Source organism: Vombatus ursinus, unplaced genomic scaffold (assembly GCF_900497805.2).
Source record: "Vombatus ursinus unplaced genomic scaffold, bare-nosed wombat genome assembly UNPS02003292.1, whole genome shotgun sequence".
Classification (NCBI taxonomy): domain Eukaryota; kingdom Metazoa; phylum Chordata; class Mammalia; order Diprotodontia; family Vombatidae; genus Vombatus; species Vombatus ursinus.
The window spans coordinates 635,457-654,985 of NW_020943070.1; the positions used below are offsets into that span (position 1 = coordinate 635,457).

Genomic DNA, 19,529 nt, shown 5'->3' on the forward strand with positions numbered 1-19,529 from the left:
TGTGTGTGTGTGTGTGTGTGTGTGTGTGTGTGTGTGTGTGTGTGTGTTCCCTCTTGTCTCCAAACACTGACTGGCCATGTAACTGTGGTCAAGCCACTCTGTCCTCTCTGAATGTCAGTTTCCCCATCTGTAAGATGGGGGTGATAATACTTGAGCTATCTACCTCCCCGGGTCATTGTGAGAAAACACTATAGAAATGTGAGCTATGGTTATTATCATTATTATTATTCTGATTATGTACGTGGATGTGGATGTACTCCTGCCCCACACAGAGGGGAATGAAGGGGGACCCCAAGTGCATGGGTGTACTATAGAGATGCAGGGAGACAAAAGGTTTGTCCAGATATCTACTTCCCAAGTCCTCCTCTATCCCCTCCGCTTTCCCCAGCCTGGCTTTTCTGACACCCATTTGAAAACAAGGAAGAAAGCCACGCCAGTCACAGGGAGCCAAAGAGCCAAGGAAGTCTTGCCCTTTGGCCCCTGTAGCAGGGATGGCTAACAGAGAGGGGGCCCAAAGATGCTGCTGGGGAGGCCAGAAGAGCCAGCCCTGGGAAGAGGGAGGCGGGGGGAATCTCATCTCATCCTCCCATCTTCCTTCTCATTCCCTAAGTGCCACCCCCAGGGCCCCATCCCCGGGCCCCCTATACGTTGTCCTGCAAGAGGAAGTTGTATTTGCCAAAGTCGTCATCCATCGGGCAGAGCAGCATGTCCTTGCGAGCCTTGGCCAGCTTCTGTTTCAGCACCTCCCGCCGATCCAGCCACTCAGTCAACTCCTCCGGCCCGTGGGCACAGCGGCACTTCTCCCCATCTGGGCAAGCCTTTTTTTTCTGGAACCTACGTGGGGGTGGAAGCAGGGAAGATGAGAAACTCAGTGCTGTCCCTCTGGGGCCCATGGACTGCCCAGGCTGCTCAACCTCCGGCATTAGCCCACCCAAGACTGAGGAAGGACTCAGAAATCGTCAGAGATCAAAGGTTCATAAATCTGGAGCCAGAAGGCACCTCAGAAGCCATTTGGTTCAGCCCTCCCCCTTCCCATTCACCGATGAGAAAACTGAGGCCTTATCGACCAACCTTTGGTAAAGTCTGCTGTACCCTAAGACCTCCAGAAGCTTGCAGCAGAATCTTCTGCGGGAGACTGTACCCAGGGACAAATATATCATTGGGAAGAGCCGCCCAAGGAAAGCAGTCCAGGGAACTGGACGCCCCATTGCGCCTACCTAACATCTTTCTTGCTCTCTCTCCTGACAGTACCCTTGGCTGTGGCATGAGGACCAGTTCAGAAACACCAGTCCCCAAGTTCAGGCATATTATGCCTCTGCAGGCTCGTTATCAGCTGCCTCAGAGAAAGAGAGAAGCTGGTGCCCTTCTTGGGAGTCTTCCTGGCCACAGCCGCTGCCTTCCTACTCCTCAGATCAGCTGTCCGGCCTTCAGGATTGCTCCATGGCTGCAGTAACAGCTGTGACGTCTCATTACCCCAAAGCTTCAACAGGCCCAGAGGTGAGAGCTCCAGCAAAGTTGTAGAGGGAGAAGGGCATTGGATAAGGTGGCAGGAGAGCTGGACTCCACTTGTGGCTGGCACACTCACTAGTGGGGTGACCTTGGACTAGTCACATGCCATCTCTGAGTCTCAATTTCTCCAGCTGTCAAATAGGGAGGAACGCACCTGCCCTGCCTACCTCACAGGGTTGTTGGGAGGGTGTGGTAAGATGGTGGAGGGAAAGTGTTTTGTAAACATGAACTTCACACTTCAAGAGACGGCAGGTGCTGCTGCGCCCTGCTCTGACATAGATCCTGGCCTCCCTGTGCCTCTGGGGATGGCTTTTTTTGAGTTGTTGTGGCTGAAAGAAATCATTAATCGGTGGCCAATGACCATCTCTGCACTGAGCATTTCCATAGCCCTCAAGAGCCCAAGGTCACCTCTACTCCATGAGGCCACACTGCAGGAGATTTCAGTGGAGGTGGGAGCCAGAATGGCCCAGTGGAATGGAAGCTCCTTGAGGGCAGGAACTGTTTCCTTGTCTTTGTATCTCTAGTGCCTAGCACACTTGTGTTGTTCAGTCATTTCAGTTGTGTCCGACTCTTCATGACCCCACTTGGGGTTTTCTTGGCAAAGAAAACTGCAGTGGTTTGCCATTTCCTTCTCCAGCTCATTTTACAGATGAGGAAACTGAGGCAAAGAGAGGTAAATGTGCCCAGGGTCACACAGCTAGTAAGTGTCGGAGGCTGGATTTGAACTCAGGTCTTCCTGACTCCGGGCCCAGCGCTCTATCCACTGCGCCACCTAGCTACCCTAGCACACAGTAAGAGTTTGTGATGCTTGTTGAATCGACTAGAGAGTTGCCCTTGTATGGAAGAGAGGGCATTGGCCTTCAGGTCAGGAGACCTCGGTTCGGGTCCTCCCTCCTACTCTTAAAAGGACTGTAGGATTTAGCCCTGGAAGGGCCCGGAGTCCAGCCCTCTCCTTTTCCAGATATGAGGGACCCAGGGCCCAGAGAAGGCCAGTGACTTGCCAAGGTCACACAGTTACTAGTTGCATGATCACACACACAAATCACCGAATTTCTCTGAGCCTCAGTTTCCTGTACAGTACTTTAAACAGAGAGGAGTCCGTAAGACTTGCACCACCTACCTATCTCACAGGGTTACAGTGCACTTGTTCTTGCCTCTAGAGAATGGAAGCTCCCTGAGGGCAGGGATTGTTCCGTTTTTGTCTCCTATTATCCCTGCCTTGCATGATGCCTGGCACGTAGTAGGTGCTCAGTGAAGGAGGAGAGGAAGAGGAAAAAAGTTGAGGAGGAGGGGCAGAAAGAGAAGAAGAAAAGGAAGAGCAGGAGAAAATGATGATGAAGAAAAGTATTTTGCAAAGTGTACAGCGATAGCAGGATGTGCCCCAGAGGTGGGATGCCGTCGCCAGGGCCGGCTGTCCTCAGGCGAGTCCTCTGGGCCCTGCCTCGCCCCCAGCCACCTCCTGGCATCCGCCGCCAGCTAGGAGCCTGAGGACCCCAACGGCTCGGAGCCCCCCCCACCCCCGACCCCCTCCGGGAGCGGCACCTTTCACACAGCCGGAACTCGCCCATGGGGAAGCGGAAGGTCCAACCGGTGGAGTCGCTATCTGATGTGAAGACCTTTTCTTTGTGCTTCTCCGACTGGACGTGCTGCTGCCACTGCTTCCTACTGTTGCTGTTTTTACCACAAAGCCAGCAGTGGAATCCCATCTGTGGGGAGCGGGGGGGAGGGTGCTGGGCGAGCCTTCTGAGCACTCCCATCTCTGCGGCTCTCCTTCCCCAGGCTGGCCCCCTCCGCTTTCCTCCTAGCCTTCTCCAAGCCAGTTCCTGAAAGGTCTCCCTCTCCACCCCGAGGGTCCCACGCCAGAGGTGACAAAGGTGCGGCCCCCCACCCCCAAACCACCCCGGCCCTCAGGCTGCCAACACTTTCACCCAGCCCCCAGCTCCCACACTCAGCCACTAAGAGCACCTGTCCCGCTGCATGCCAACCCAGAACAACTACGTGGAGAGGAGCCTTGGTGGGAGAAAGCGATGGGTAGTGGGATGGAAGAGATGCAGGGGGAAAGGAGAGCGGGACACCACTACGACACCCACAAGCGTGACAAGGAAACCGCCATTAAAAGACTTCGAAGCTCTGACCAATGCAGTTCAGCTAGGTCAAATTAGGGCTAGTGTCCCGTTCGTGGGATTCGTCCAGCTCCTTTCCACTGGGATGGAACCAAAGACCATGTTTGACAGAACTAGAAATCTGAATACTGTGAATCTGAATAGAGAAGACCATTTCAAGGGATTCATTATTTGCATTAATTGGGATGTGGCGACAACTAATTGTGACTTCAGGGGATCGAGGGGTGGTGGGTCACGAGTGCGGAATGAGACGTATGTTTTCGGATGTGGCCAATGCGCTGACTTGTTTTTCTTAACTATACTTATTTGTTACAAGGAAGGACTTTCATGTGGGGGGGGGAACTCATTAGGAACAACAATGGTGTTTTTAAAAGAAAAGTCAAGAAAATGAAACCTTTTTAAAAAGAGAGAGAGCGCAGTGGGGTAGGAGCAGAATCGAAGAGCTGGAAAGGCCCTCAGGGACATCTAATCTAACCCTAATACATTAAGCCTAAGGAGTGAATCTCCTCTACAAAACAGCCCTCCTCCTAACAGCTATCCTGCTTCTGCTTGAATTTCTTCAGAGATGGGGAGCTCATCACCTCAGAAGACAGCCCATTCCATTGTGGGACATTTCTAATGTTGAGGAAATTCTATTCTCAGAAAGACTCCCTATAACTGTCCCCCACTAGCTCTGCCCCCGGAAAGAAAGATAAAGCCAATGCCAGGTTATTTGCAGGTGGGGATCACACTGTGTTCCCCTGCCCTAAATCTTTTCTTTGCGGTCTAACCACTGTAAGTTTCTTCTATTGTTTCATATGAGGAAAGACTTTGACATTCCTCATCATATCCAGAGGATAGGGGCTAGCTTTCCATCCAGATGTGGCATCCAGAAGTGGTCTGACCGGGCCAGAGGGCATTGGGACTATCCTGCTTCTTGCTCTGACCATTGCTCTGTCGCTGAATTGGGGCTTGGGGGGCTGCCATGTTATTGAGAAGTTAAGTCTTTCTCTTGTCCCGTATCCCCTATTCTGTATTTGTACACCTGGCTTCTGTTTCTTGTCTTGGGAAACCCAAGGTACAGGACTTTATCTTTGTTGCCATTCTAGTTAGCCTTGCTGGATTCTTCTACTTGTGTTACCCAACACATTCTGGACCCCTCCTGGCTTGGGGTCACCTACAAGTCAAACATGCCAGCTCTCCACGTAAGCCACGGCTACAAAGGCTGTAAAGTGGGGCCGGGAAGGCGTCATTACCATGATGTCCGCATAGTCAGTGGGCATCTGGATCTGCTTCTCTCCCTCCCGAGAGGCGACCTGTGTGCCTTCCCCAGGCTTCCCAGGGTTGTGTTTCTTCAGCCACATGTCATAGGTCTGCTGCATGTCTAGGACTGGGAAAGGCAGGGGTAGGAGAGAGAGGGAGAGGCGAGATGTGGGGCTAGAAGTCACCTCCCTCCATCCATAAATCCCTGGAGTGCCATCCCAGTGAGCACTCTGGGTGCCCTCACCGCCAAAGGCTTGCCCAATCGCTTTGGTGGACGCAAGAAAAGGCAGGTATACAGCCCTGGTCGGGGAGTGCCCAGCTATCAATGCCCTCCTGCAAGACCCTGACCCCCGGGCAGCTTGACCCCAGCCAAAAGGTGTCCCCATCCCTCACGGTCTGACCCGGTACTGCTCACAGCATGTAGCTTGGGGATGACAAGTCCAGCAGCCATCTGGACTGTTGAGGGTGGAGCTGGCCTGTGGGGGAAGGTTCCGAATGCCACCCAGCTTGTCCCAAGCATCGCCATCATGGGCACCCCTCCCCCCCATCTCCCCCACAGTACTGCAGGCAGCAGGGCTAAGCTGACTCACCGGGACCATCTAGTCTAACCCACGTCTGAGACAGAATCCCCTTTCTTGTCATCCCTTTGTTGGAAGCCTCCAATGATGGGGAGCTCATTATCTCAAGACTGCCCGTTCCACCTTCAGACACCAAGCCAAACCTAGCCTTCCTATAGCTTCCCCCCTAGGTGCCTGGTTCTGCCCTCTGGGGCCAAGCAAAATAAAGCTAATCCCTCTTTCACACACCAGGGCTTGGAATACTTGGAGACTGTCCTGTAGGAGCCAAAGGGAAGGAAAACTTGGTAACTTCCAATTCTTCAAGTAGAGAGGGAGGGACCATAGTCAGACAACAGCCCGGGCCATGAGAACTATGGGTAAAACCAGGCTGGGAGGGAAATCCTCTGCTCCCTCCAGCTCAGATCCAGGACAGCTGAGCCTCAAACAAGGAGTTCCATTAATTTCCTTTGTTTTAGGAAACATTGGTTGGAAACAACATCCTTGTGGGGAATGTCAGTTCTGCCTCAAAGGTATCCGTTTCCCTTGGGGTGATCCTGGCTCTAGGCAACACGTTGAGGTCTCCCATTTCCTTCCCTCCCTCCAAGTCACCACGGACACACTCACTCTTGTTCTCTTTCATGAAAGTCCACATGTCTCTCTCCTCTGGGCTGTGGGCAAAGGAACAGTTCCCCACGTACTGACACTTCCGGCCATTCTGGGCATGGATGCATAGCTGCGGCACAAGGGGAAGGCCCCGTGAGTCACCCCTGCCCTGAGCATCACCCCCTCCACTCACTGAGCCCCCACTCACAGTGACGGAGGTGCTGTCCACACTGTCCTCCCAGCAGGCACCAAAGCCCTGCTCTGGGGGGAATGCAGGCTGGATTCTGGTGGTACCGGTCTTCTTCCCTGGGCTCCTGCCTTCCCTCCTCACTGTGGTCTCCCCAGTGTAAGTCAGGTCTCCGAAGCTGGACTATACCCTCCCTCCCCCCATCTTCCATGGCTCCCTATCGCCTCCAGGAGAAAATCCCAAATCTGCAGCCTGGCACCTAAAGCTTTCTACAGTCTGACTCCCACCCACCTTTCCAGTCTCATTCCATCGTGTTCCCCTCACGTACTCTCTGTTCCCATCAAACCTGCCTCCCAGCTCTTCCCTGTACACAGCACCCAAGTTCCACCCCCGTGCCTTTGCTTCCACTGGCCCCCATGCCCGGAATGCCCTCTCTTTCTTAGAATCCACGGCACAGCTCAGCTGGAGCCTCCTACATGAGGCCTTTCCTGATCTCCCTACTTCTGAGCATTTTTTCCCTCTAGGAACTACTTTGCGCAGTTTGTTTTCCGTTCTCTGAGGGCATCTTAGATCTCCCCAGTAGAACAGAAACCCCTTCGAGCCAGGGCTTGTGATTGCCTTAGTATCCCCAGCCCTCACAGCACAGCGCTTTGCCATTTGCCCCCTTCTGGGACTCGCTCTATGATGCTGCTAGAACTCCCGGTGTGTAACTTCCCTTTCCCAACACAGATGAGTCCCCAAGCGCTTCCCAGGGCCTTAGAAGTGCCACCAGGCCCTGGAGGGGTGTGATATAGGCAGGTCTGCCGGCTCCCAAAGCGGCTCTACCTCCTGGGCCCCCCGGCTCCCACTGGGGCTGGATCATTATTTGTTGACTTTACTGAGAACCCAGGACACACCAGCCCCTGCACTATATACGGCTGATGAGCTTGAATGACAACCACTCGGTCCATCATGGGGCCCATCCCCATATAGAACCTGCCAGAGCTTACACTCAACTCAGAGCTATACTCTCATGCCTCAGTGAGGCACAGGACAAAGGCTTCAGCAGAAGAAAAGCAACACCAGGCCATATGTACCAAGTGTCCAGGGGATGGTCCAGATGAGGGAGTTCAGAGGAGGGAAGGGGCCACAGACCTCGGAGCTGGAAGGGAACTGAGAGGTCCTAACCTCCAGTCTTCTCATGTGACAGAGGAGAGAAGCACAAGCAGAGACAGGCCAGGTGACCTGCGTAAAGTCACACAGTGCAATTTAACCAGTGGCTATTACATTTCTACTTTGTGCCCAGCACTGTGCTAGGCACTCGGGACACAAAACCCAAAAAGAAACAGCTTGCACTCTTTTTGGGGAGATATAGAAAATTGAAACAAAAGCCACACACAAAGTAATTGGGGGGGGCATGAGAAGTTGGGGAGACTGCACATGTGCTAAGGGAGCTAGCAATGCTGTGAAGTAGAAATGAGGGAGTGCACTGCAGGCAGGTTTGGGCAAAGACCTGGAGGTGGGAAATGGGGAAATGGGGAAACGGTGAGCAACAGTAGCTGAAATGAAGAGCGTGAGAAGGGGAAGGCAGAAAGGCAAGCTGGAAAAGTCCGGAAAGACGTCCCGGAAGGGGTAAGCCAAGTCAGAATCTGGAGGAAGGAGGAGGATTTGGAGAGGCGGTGCTAGGGGAGAGACCAACCTGCCCAAAGCGGGGCCGGTACTGGAACGTGAGCTCTAGGGTCAGAGGGCCAGAGTTCAGATCCCACCCCTGATACCGGCTGCATGTGTGACCTTGGGCCAGTCACTTCCTCTCCCAAGGCCTTGGTCTGCTCATGTGTAAAATGACAGCCTCGAACTAGATTCCAGCTCTAATCTGTAAACTACTGAACTGTAAGTCACTTGACCTCTCTGGGCCTCAGCTGCCTCCGTGAAATGAGGACTAGACTAGAATGGTCTCCGAGATTCCTTCTTTCTCCAAATCTGTAATCCTAAGTGACTTAACCTCTCTGGGCCTCAGTTTCCTCATTTGTAAAATAGGGGGCTTGGGCTTAGACGGCCCCTCGGGTCTCTTTCAGCTCTCGCTCAACGACCCCATGCTCCCAAGCCTGCGCACCCCAGAATAGGCTGGCCATTCCTAATCCCAGCCAGGGCCGGCCTTTCTGAGAAAAGCACAGGTCTCTTCCCATTGCCTAGGGGGCAACGTTTAGGCTCACAGCCTGGCTCTGATGCTAGTTGTGCAACTGTCCATAAGCCCTAAGTCCCTCTTCCTTCTGGTGCCTCAGTTTCCTGAGCTACAAAGTGGGACAACACCCCTTGCCCTTGCCCTTCTCCTCAGGGTTAACTGGAGCCGTTATTCTGCCTTCCAGAGGCACGGACCAGAGCCCCGGGCCGGCCTGCTCTGAACACGCCCCACCCCATGCATGCCCCCGTGCCACCCTGTCCCTCCCGTCTACTCACATCATACTGCTGAGGAAAGCTGCGGATGGAGGGGAGCGGACGGACAGACACCCACTTCCTCTTGACCTTGGACATCACCAGCAGGACGCGACGCTCCTTGGTCCAGCTGGAGGGCAGAGTGCGGGGTATGGGTCGGGGAAGGGAGCAAATGGCCCCAGCTCCGGCGGATCCTCCCACTTCTGGCACCCACTTCTGGCCAGGCATGGGGAAAGCTGCTGCTTCTCTTGGGGGTCCCAGCTGGGCCCTCCTCCTCCCACCGCCCTGTATATCAGGCAAGGCGACTTGTTACCCTTCAGCTCAACCCTTCCATTCTGTGATCTGTGGGTCCTCTACCCAGTCTCAAAAAATGCAGCATAGCCTGGAAGCCCCTTGAAGGCAGGGCTTTGTGCCTGAAGCAGACAGGCCTTGGCTTGGAGGCAAGTGCCCTGGGCTTGATGCTAATTAGATGTGGGATCACAGATTGTCTATTTCGTTTTTCTGTGCCTCAGTTTCCTCATCTGTAACATAATGATAAAGACCTCTGCCTGGTCTCCCCACCATTGCTCAGATGAGAGAACGGATGAAAAAGCACTTTGGAACTTTGCAAGAACCCTGAAAGAGGCAATGGAGTCTAATGTGCTGGAATGGGAGTTCAGATCCCACCACAGACACTTGGGAATTGCGTGACCCTGAGCAAGTCACCTCAACTCTCTGGGTCTCAGTTTCTTCATCTGCAAAATGAGGGATTAGACTCAATGGTATCTTCCCACTCGAAATCTGTGCAACCACCCACGTGACTTTGGGCAAGTCCTCTAATCTCCCCAGGCCTCAATTTCCTCATCTGTAAAATGAGGTGGTTGGACTAGCCCTGGAGTCAGAAGTTCCTTCCAACTCTCATCCTGTGATTCTCTGCTTTTCTAAGCCTGTGATGTGAAGGCAAGCCCAGCCTCCCTCCCCGCCGGCCCCCCCATCCCACCAGCCACCACCGCCCTGCTCCTTTCTTACCAGTGTCGGGCTTTGGCGCTGCAGTATTTGAGGTCCTTGTCGGGCTCCACCACTTGCCCATTCCTCCAACACTGGCCACACACGAACTTCATTTGCAGGTCAAAGGTGCTGGGTGGGGGCATCCGAGAGCTGGCCTACCGTGGGGCGAGAGGGACAGGTTCAGGCTTGGAAGGAAACTCCGAAGGTTGGAAGAATGGGAAGAGTCAGGGCCCTGGGGTCAGGAGAGACCCGAGTTCTAATCCTGCCTCTTAACTGTGTGACCTCAAGGGAAGTCACAACCTCTCTGAACCTTACTCTGCCCACCAGTAAAAGGAAAGATTTTATAGGTTCCATTTACAGAGAGGCAGCTTGGCATGGTGGATATGTCTGATACCTCCTGGCTATGTGAGTGAGTAGAAAAGGACATTGGTTCTGGAGTCAAAGGACTTGAGATCCAATCCTGCCTCTGATGCTTGTTGCCTAAGTGACGTTGGGCAGGTCTTGTTACCTCCCCAGGCTCAATGGCCCACTCTGTAAAATGAGGGGGTTGGGCTTGCTGGCCTCTGAATTTCCTAGGATGGGGAGCCTCTTCTCATCACCCACAGACAGTTCTCTAAGATTCTTAATCAGCAAGGAGGGGCTGTGGAGGGAGTTTCCACACCAGGACTCCCCTACACTGATGAAACCCCATCCATTATCTGTTTGGGTCTCACAGCAACCCTGTGAGGCAGGTAGCGTGGGTGCCCGTATCCTCTGCAGCCCTAAAGCAGCACACAAAGGCGAGTTACTATTAGTTACCCTAGTGTGGAGGACTTGGGAATCAGTCAGACCCAGGTTCAAATCCTACCTGGCACTTTCTAGCTAGCTGTGTGACTGAGGTGGAATCTCAGCCCTGCCGCTTTCTACTTCTATACCCTTGGGCAAGTCCCTTCCCCTCCTGGGGCATCAGTTTCCCCTTCTGTAAAATGAGGGGATCCAGAGGACCTTCCCGGCTCTATGACCCCATGACCTCTCTGGCCTCAGTTTCCCCATTCATAAAATGGGGGGTGGGACTAGATGGTCTTGGAGTTCCAAATGCAAGGTCCCGATTCTTCCCATCTTGGGAGAGCCTTCTCCACAACAACGAAAGAGACTTTGAGGCGTCGGGGTGTATAACGGACCGCGGCACCCGGTCCTGGCCCCCTCGGCCATTACTGCTGACAGCCCGTCAGCGAGGTGCAAAGGCACTTCCCGACAGGCACCGCTTGCTCCCTATGCGTCCTCAGGCAAGGCCCCGCCCCTCTTTGGGCCTCCATTTCCTCCATTCAAAAGAAAAGGTGGGGTAGACTAGGGGATCTCAAAGGTCCCTTCCAGCTGAGGTCGCATGACTTTCCCTCCCCCTCAAACAGCAGCAGCCAGACTGAACACTCTGTCCTGGAAGGAGGAAACCGCTTCCCCCCTTCCCCCCATTCCCTGCCTGTTCCTACCCCTCCTTGTTCCAGTGACAACCAGGCGGGGCATGGGGGCCTCATACCAAGAGGAGGGGAGATAATGTGCAAAATCTGGGGGGGGGCAAGGGGGGGCACTGGGACTCTCTCTGGGACAGATAAAGGGATTGGGGACCCCCTGTTCTCCTAGAACCCTGAGCTCCCAGCTTGAAATCCCCAAGAGACTGGCCTCCACCTTGTCCTCAGGTGACCCAAGTGCCTGTGGGAAGGAATGGGGGGGGGGGGCAGGGAACAGGCGAGGCGGGAGGAACTCAATGTTCTCTCAGAAAAGCAGCTTTAGATTACAGTGCTGGGAGGGTTGGGGCCCTCCTGTTACTCGAAGCTGGGCTCAGGGCCAAGAACAAAAATAAACAACATACCAGGGAAAGAGAGGAGGAGGGGGAGAGAGGGAGAGACAGCGAGGAGAGGGAGGGAGGAGGAGAGGAGAGAGGGAGGGGGCAGGAGAGGAGGGGGAGGGGAGGGTTAGGGAGAGAGGAGACAGAGAGGAGGGAGGAGACAAGAGGGGAGAGGAGAAGAGAGGAGAGGAGAGAGAAGGGAGGGAGGAGGAGAGGACAGAGGGAGGGGGAGAAAGAAGGGAGGGGGGTGAGAAGAGGAGGAGGGGGAGAGAGGAGAGAGGGGGGAGAGGGGAAGGAGGGGTGTGAAAGGAGGAGGAGAGGGAGAGGAGAGACAAGAGAGAGGGAGGCATAGACAGAAGAGAGGGAAACACTAGGAAGGAGGGAGAGGGGGAGACCCTGGGAGAGGAAGAGGAGAGAGAGAGGGATAGAAGTGGGAGGGGATGGAGAAAAAGGAAGTGAGCAAATGGAGGAAAGAAATGCCGAGAGGGACAAAAGGTGGGTAGGAAGAGAGAAATCTTTCCTCTGACAACCATCAGTAGGCTAGATTTAGTGGGACCAAATGCTCCCCACTTGCTTTCTCTTTCAGCCCTCCCCCTGAGCATCCCCTCCCCCAGCTCTGTACTGGGACCATTATTCTCGAGGGCTCTGGATCCAGGACTTCCGTTCTCAACTCTCCTTCACGGGAAACAGAGGAGGCCAGAGTGACTCAGTTTCCCCAATGCCCTAAGTGACCCGGATGAGGCAGCAGCGCTTCAGCCTCAGAAGGCATGGAGGAAATGAGGAAAGGGTTGAGAGAGGCGAGCAGTGGCGGGGAATGAGCAGGAGAGCTGGGAGGACCTTTGGAGAATGTCTAGTCCGACTTCTTGGCTTAGCAGAACACACCAAGGCCCGGAGAGGAGACTGAGAGAAAGAGTGAACATTTCCCTGGCACTTCAAGGCTGGCTTTGGCCAACCCTGCCACATTATCTCATTTTATCCCCACACTAGCTTTGTGAGGTAGAGACTATTATTATCCCCATTTAACAGATGAGGAAACTGAGACTCCTCGACTTGCCAGCAGAGCTGGTTAGCATCTGAGGCAGGCTGGTGGGCATAGAATCCAAAGCGTATGGGACTTAGAGTCAGAAGTGCCCAATCCTGCCTCAGCCGCTGGTGACCTAGAGGCTTTGGGGCCTCGTGTGTAGTAGGAGGTTGGCCACGATCGAAAGGACCTGCATTTCTTGAGCACTTTTCCCCCAACAACTATGAAAAGAGGGAACGTGACAGGTATCTCCATTTCATAGATGGTGAAACTGAGGCTTGGAAAAGTTAAGCAGCTGGTCCAGGGGGTCACATAGCTAGTAATCATGAGATTGGAATCCAGGGCTGCTGACTGTAAATATACCACCCCAGGCTGTTGTCCCTGGGTTCTAACCTCAGCTGTGCCCTTAGGCCAACCTGATGTAGTACCCTGGGGTACTTTGAGGACACAGAAGCCCAGAGAGGTTCAGGGATTACCCAAGGTCACAGAAATGGGAGACCTGAACGTGGGTCCCATGGCTGCTGCCTCTCTTTCCACTAGGCCACACTGTCTCTACAAAAGAGAAATGTAAGCTTCCTGAAGGCAGGACTGTTTCTTTTTTGTCTTTGGGACTCAGTGACCAGCCTGGAGCCTGGTATATAGTAGGTCCTTCATAGGCACATAATTAATTTGAATGAGAGAGTTGAGGAGGGGGGTAAGGGGGGGGAGGAGATGGTAGGAAGGAGAATAGAAAGAGACCTTGGGCTAACCTCAGAAGCCCTGAATTTGAGTCCCAACTAGCTGTGACCTGAGGTAAGTCATTATCTCCTCTGAGCCTCAGTTTCTCAATTTGAAAAATGGGGACATTTATTCTTCTGACTTCATAGGGTCATTTTGCTCATAGATGATGTTTATATTAGATTATAAAATATATAGCAATATGTATTTATATTATATAAAATAATATACACATGTAAAATAGCCCTATGAAGTCAGACAAATAAATGCTCCCATTTTTCAAATTGGGAAACTGAGACTCAGAGAAGGTAAATGATTTATATATGTATGTGTATATATACACACACCCACATATGCACGCATGCACAAAATCTCTGTGTACATATAGATATTGTCTTCCCAATAGTATGGAAGCTCCTTGCGGGCAGGGACAGATTCACTTCAGACTTGGTATTTCCAGAGGTTTGTACAGTGTGCCTGGCACAAAGTAGGCACTCACTAAATGTTTGTCCATTGATTGTTACAAGGAAAACACTTTCCAAACCTTAAAATGACTTGGGAATGATGATGTGATAATAATATTAATAGATAATAGTAATAATAATAATTATTATTATTTGCCTAGTCTGACTCCCTCATCATATAGAAGAGGGGTTCAGTCCTGCTTCTGGTCCTCATTCTGACCATAAAAGCACTTATTAGCCAAGTGACCTTGGACAAGTCTCAGCCCCTTGAGGAGTATCAGTTTCTGCCTCTGTAAAATGGGGCTAATCATTTGTGCTCTGTCTCTGCAGCATCATACAAATGGGAGGCAGTGAGTGACCTGTGCTCTGTAGACACTCATAGATACTGGATGAAGAAGTGACAGCTTTGAGGGTAGGAACGTTTCCCCACACTTTTCAGCACCTCTCCCAGCACCTAGTGAATGCTTGTGCGTAGACAGGCTGAATGGATGGAGATAGGGCGTCAGGATCCAGCTTTGAGGAACACAGCCGGTCACCTTCTCTAAGGCCAGCAGGGGGCAGTGCAATACAGTGGCAAGTCCTGGGTTCACATCTCCCCTTCGATATTTCTTGTGACTTTGAACAAGTCATTTAATTTCCTTGTGCCTCAGTTTCCTCCTCTGTCAAATGCAGGGGGTTGAACTAGCTGGTCTCTGAGGTCTCTTCTAGCTGTGGGAGCCCATGGTCCTGGGTATTCTGGAGTGATTCCTTCCACTCCATGTTCATGTGTGCGTGTACCCCCCCCACACCCACACATCCAAACCAAGGCATCCCTGCGGCCGAGAGGATTTTAGGATTTAGAAGGAGGAGGACCTAAGAGACACCTGATCCAACCTCCTCATTTTAAAGACTTTCAGAATGGCTGAGTGACTTGTCCAAGGTCCCATGGGCAGCCAGCAGCAGAGGCCAGGCCAGAATGTGGGTCTTTGGACTCCTGCTCCGGGCTCTCTCCACTGCACTGCCACGTGGCCCAAGTCACGTTGCCGTCGCCCTCCCCTTGCCCTCGGCTGGCTCCTCACCAAACTGTTGGCGGCTTTGCCTGCGTGGGCTTCCATCTGCTGCCAGCACTTCTTGGACTCTTGGACGATGTCCTCGTGGGTCATACCTGGGGAGGGAAAGCAAACAAACTTGAGGATGAGTAATGGGCTTCATGGGGCCGGGGGCCCCGTGTGGCGCACTGGGCTGGGGCTGGGGCTGCTCCCCGTGCAGAGTAGGGATGAGGGAGCCGGCAGGGGCGGCAAGCATGGAGCAGAGGAGCTGGAAGATGTGGCTTTGAATACTAATTCTGCTCCTCACTCCCTGTGTGACCCAGGGCAAGTCACTGCCCTCCCATCAGGCTCTGTTTCCTCATCTGTTCACTGAGGGGCTTGGATTGACAATCCCATTTCCATGATGCTTCAAGGTTCAACAAGCTCTTTGAAGAGTCCTGTGATGTAGGTAGTAGTATGCTTGGTACACAGTTGGTGCTTAATAACTGTTTGTTGATTGAGTGACAGAAAAAATCATGATTACCTCAGGCAGTACAGTGAGAAGAATTCTGGATTTAGAACCCTGACTTTGGCATTAATTAGCCGTGTAACCTGGAGGACCACCTACCCCTCCCGGGCCTCAGTTTCCTCATCTGTAAAAGGAGGGGGTTAGACTAGGTGATTGCTCTTGATTCATTCAGCTAACATTTACTAAGCTCCTGCTGTGTGCCAAGCTCTGTGCTGAGTACTTGCGATACAAAGACAGAAGTGAAATAGCCCTCCCCTCACAGAGCTTAAATTCTATTAACAATAATAACTTCCTTGGCCTTTTGGGGTTTGCACTTTACAAATAATATCTCATTTTACCCTAACAACAAACCTGAGAGGAAGATGTTATTATGTATTATCATCATCATCATCATCATCATCATCATCATCATCCTTTTCTCCTTTTTTGGGGGGGGGATGAGGCAATTGGGGTTAAGTGACTTGCCCAGGGTCACACAGCTAGTAAGTGTTGTGTCTGAGGCTGCATTTGAACTCAGGTCCTCCTTACTCCACGGCCTGTGCTCTATCTACTCTGCCACCTAGCTAGCCCCAATATTTGCATTTTATGGTTGGGGAAACTGAGGCAGGCAGCATTTAAGTGACTTGCCCAGGGTCAAACAGTTATTAAGTGTCTGAAGCTATATTTGAACTCATGTCTGCAGGCTCCAGGGCCAACACTCTACTGAACCATCTGTCTCTGGAAAACAGCATCAATCAATTATTAATCAATCAGTTATTAACCTCTTGCAATCTTCCAGGCACTGTCCTGGGTACTGGGTATACACAGAAGAAAACAGGACCATTTCTGCCCTCAGGAAGCTTGTGTTCTGGGGGAGGGGAAGGGAGAACAGTCACATGGATAGGTAGATACAACATATACAAAAAGTAAATACAAAGTAATTCGGGGGGATGGGGTGGGCACTAGCTACTGGGAGGGGGAGTAGGATTGCAACCTGTCTGAGGCTTTGTAGAGGCATCTGATGTAGATGCTGGAGGTTAAATGACTCATCCTAGGCTGACACAGTGATTGAGAGTCAGAGGTAAGGTATGAACCTGGGTCTTGCTGATTCCAAATTTAGCTCCAGAACTCCTTAGAGAGCCTAAAGACATAGGATCTCAGCCCTAAAGCTGGAAGAGACCTTAGAGGTCATCTACTCCAACCCTTCTCATTTTACATATTGGGAAACTGAGGCAGGGGGAGGGGAGCAGATTCATTCAAAGTCCCACAACCACCGCCCCTGAGGCTTATGATGTACAGAGGTGTCTCTGGGCTCTTGAAGCCTTTGCCAATGGGGCCCAAATTCTAAAAAGTCCTGTTCAGCACAGACCTTGTGCTGATCCATGGGTTAGTTATGTGAGGTCCCATCCAAGGACAGAGATGTCTGACATAAGGAGGCAGATTGCTAGGGGTTGAACTTTCAGACTCTTGAATTTGTCTTCTAGGCAGGGAAGGACTTGGGTCTCCAGTGTTGGAGAGATGGCCCACGTTGACATGACCACGGCACTTTGGAAAGGCAGAGGAAGACCTCCGGTGGTTCTTCATTGGCAGCTCCATCATATTGGGCCTCACACGGAGGAGTCACTTAAGAAATGTTTAATGGGATGAATGAATAATAGTGCCCCATAATTTCCACTCATGAGAATGCTTTGGAAATGGTGCAATTCTGTACAAATGCAAAATAAGCTAATTTTTTTTTTAAATTGTAAGCTCCTTGAGGGCAGGAACTCTATTATTATTATTATCGTTCTCCTCTTTTCAGAGGTTCTCTGTAGTACCAGCGTCTTAAACCTAACTGATAGCTAGGTGGCACAGTGGATAGAGTACCAGGCCTGGAGTCAGGAAGACCTGAATTCAAATCCAGTCTCAGACACTTACTAGCTGTGTGACCCTGGGCAAGTCACTTGACCCTGTTTGCCTCAGTTTCCCCATCCGTTAGCTAGAGAAGAACATGGTAAACCACCCCAGTATCTTTGCCAAGAAAACTCCAAATTGGGTCATGAAGAGTCAGACTAAAAATGACAAAACAACTGATACTTAGTAGTTGTGGGACTCCTGGGCAAATGGCTTTCCCTCCCTCAGATTCAGTTTCTGGATTTGTAAAATGGGAATAATTGTTCAAATACCATATGGGGATGCTGAAAGGAAAACACTTTACAAACCTTAAGGTACTAGAGAAATGAGAGTTATTATGATCAGTTACAAGGTGCCCAGAGGCAGATTTTGATTAATGGATGGGCGGGAAGGGGTGTCAGCTGTGGGCTGGTCTTGCCTGGGCACAGAGTAAGGGAGAAACTGTCTAGTGTGGAAAAGAGGAGCAGCTCCCAAGGGGTCTCCTCCCCCTCTCACCTCACCTGCCTTCTCCTTCCCCTCCTCACCTGAGTATTGCTGCAGCAGCCAGACCTTGAGTTCGATGAAGCTGTGGGCAAAGTGGCAACTGTCCTCTCGGAGACAGCCATAGCGTACCTCGTGGCGGCACACATCGAACTGGAAGTGCTCTTGGAACTGGCGGATCTTCGAGTATTTCAGGGCAGTGGAGCGCACAATGTGGACCAGACACCTGGCAGGAGGAGGAAGGCAAAGTGAGCTTGGCACCTTTGGTTTTTTCGGCTCAGACATTCCTCCAACGTAACCAAGAAAAAGAGTGAAGCAAAACAGGCTGAAATGATGACGATGTCTGATGGTGTATGCCACACTGGGCACCTGCTACCCCCCACCTCTCCGCTAAGACAAGGGAGGTGTGTTTCCTCACTTGTTCCATAGGACCAAGACTGCTCATGGCATTTGATATCGAATTCAGCTGTCTTTTAGCGCCATTTCCAGTCCCGATTCTAGCCATTGTCTACACTTTTGTTGTCCTATTTACTAGGATTCTGCATCAGGTCATACTAGGTATAGAATCACAGATTTAGGGCTGGAACGGAGCTTAGAAGTCCTCGAGCCCAGTGGTGTCAAACTCAAATAGAAGCAGATCCCTGCCACTGAATATTGACTTAGAAAACCACAAATTAACATTGTCTATGTCTTACTGTGTTTTTATTTATTTTGTTAAACACTTCCTAATTACGTTTTAACCTGGTTTGGAGTACTTGGTGTTGTATGGGCAGACTGTGGGGAGCAGCTCTGGTCTGGATCAATGCCCCATTTCACAGATGAGGAGACTGAGGACCGGACAGGTGAAGCAGCAGCTTGCTAAAGGTCATACACAAGTTGGAAGAAAGTGGAAGAACTAGAATTTGCACCCAGGTGGTCAGACTCCAAATCTCCCCAAGTCCACCTGCATTCCTCATATCTGTCATTTCTTATGGAAACTACATCCATTGCATTCACACCCCACAATTTGTTTGGCTGCTCCGCCTCTGATAGAACCACACTTTTGTTGACAGTTTTGTTATTGCTGCTGAGCCTACCACCAAGAGTCCCAGCCCGTCCCCTGTGGAATGGCAGCTGCCCCAAGGGCACGATATCCATGGCAACACCAAGGGAATCTAGAGTAGAAGTCTAAAGTTCCATGTTTGGCATCCTCATCCTGATACTTAGGATATGGCCTTGGGCAAGTGACTTTTCCTCTCTGAGGCTCAGCTTCCTCATCTCTAAAATGGGTCTCATCATCCTCACTCTACATACCTCAGCGGGCTATTTTGGGGAGAGCATTTTTTGAACCTTCAAGCATGGTAGAACTGGGAATGATCACACAGGCCGGCATGGAGGTCAGCAGAACGAATGCTGCCCATGGAATGAGGAGATCTGGGTTCCAGTCCCAGCTCAGATACTTAGTAGCTGTGTGGTCCTGGGCCAGTTACTTAGTGTCTCTGAGACTCTATGGTAACAATAACCCTTAGTCTCACCACTTCATAAGCTTCCAAGCGTCATAAAATGTGAGCTGGTAAAGAACCCTGAGTCACGAGCTGAGCCCTCTCTTCCAACGCTGACTTTGAAGATCTATAGAAAAGGAAGAAGCAAGTTGGGTGGGGACCCTCAGGATTTAGAAGAAGCTCCCCTGATGGAAAGATTACTCACATCCTGGGTCTAGAACCAGAAGGAACTTTCCAAGTCACCCAGTCCAACCCCTTCACTCAACAGAGGAGGAAACTGAGACTCAGACAGGCTAAGTGACTCGTCTAAGGTCATCCAGCTAGTAAGGTTTAGAGATGAGATAGGAGCCCAGGGAGTCTCCCTTACCTCTAGGGCCAATTCTCTTTCCCTTCTCTATCACAGATGCATCATTGTCAAAATGTTATAATGGGTTGACCTCTCAACTACCCAGACAAATGTGGGAGTAGAAAGGAGGAACTGGGCACAGGTGATCCAAACCCGCAGATGACCCAAGG

The 19,529-nt window shown here is 51.6% G+C and overlaps 1 protein-coding gene across 1 annotated transcript in view; it reads right to left on the reverse strand.

The window, feature by feature from the left end:
• Positions 1 to 6: 6 nt before the first annotated feature.
• ZC3H7B (zinc finger CCCH-type containing 7B) overlaps positions 7 to 19,529 on the reverse strand; it is an 85,674-nt gene continuing 66,151 nt past the window's right edge. Inside the window, exons 16-23 of the mRNA XM_027871026.1 lie at positions 17,577 to 17,758; positions 14,703 to 14,788; positions 9,642 to 9,775; positions 8,658 to 8,763; positions 6,056 to 6,164; positions 4,868 to 5,001; positions 3,052 to 3,215; positions 7 to 834 (exon numbers count right to left, since the gene is read on the reverse strand). Of these exons, the coding sequence (XP_027726827.1) occupies positions 642 to 834; positions 3,052 to 3,215; positions 4,868 to 5,001; positions 6,056 to 6,164; positions 8,658 to 8,763; positions 9,642 to 9,775; positions 14,703 to 14,788; positions 17,577 to 17,758 (1,108 nt within the window). The 3' untranslated portion in view covers positions 7 to 641. The remainder of the gene's footprint in view (positions 835 to 3,051; positions 3,216 to 4,867; positions 5,002 to 6,055; positions 6,165 to 8,657; positions 8,764 to 9,641; positions 9,776 to 14,702; positions 14,789 to 17,576; positions 17,759 to 19,529) is intronic.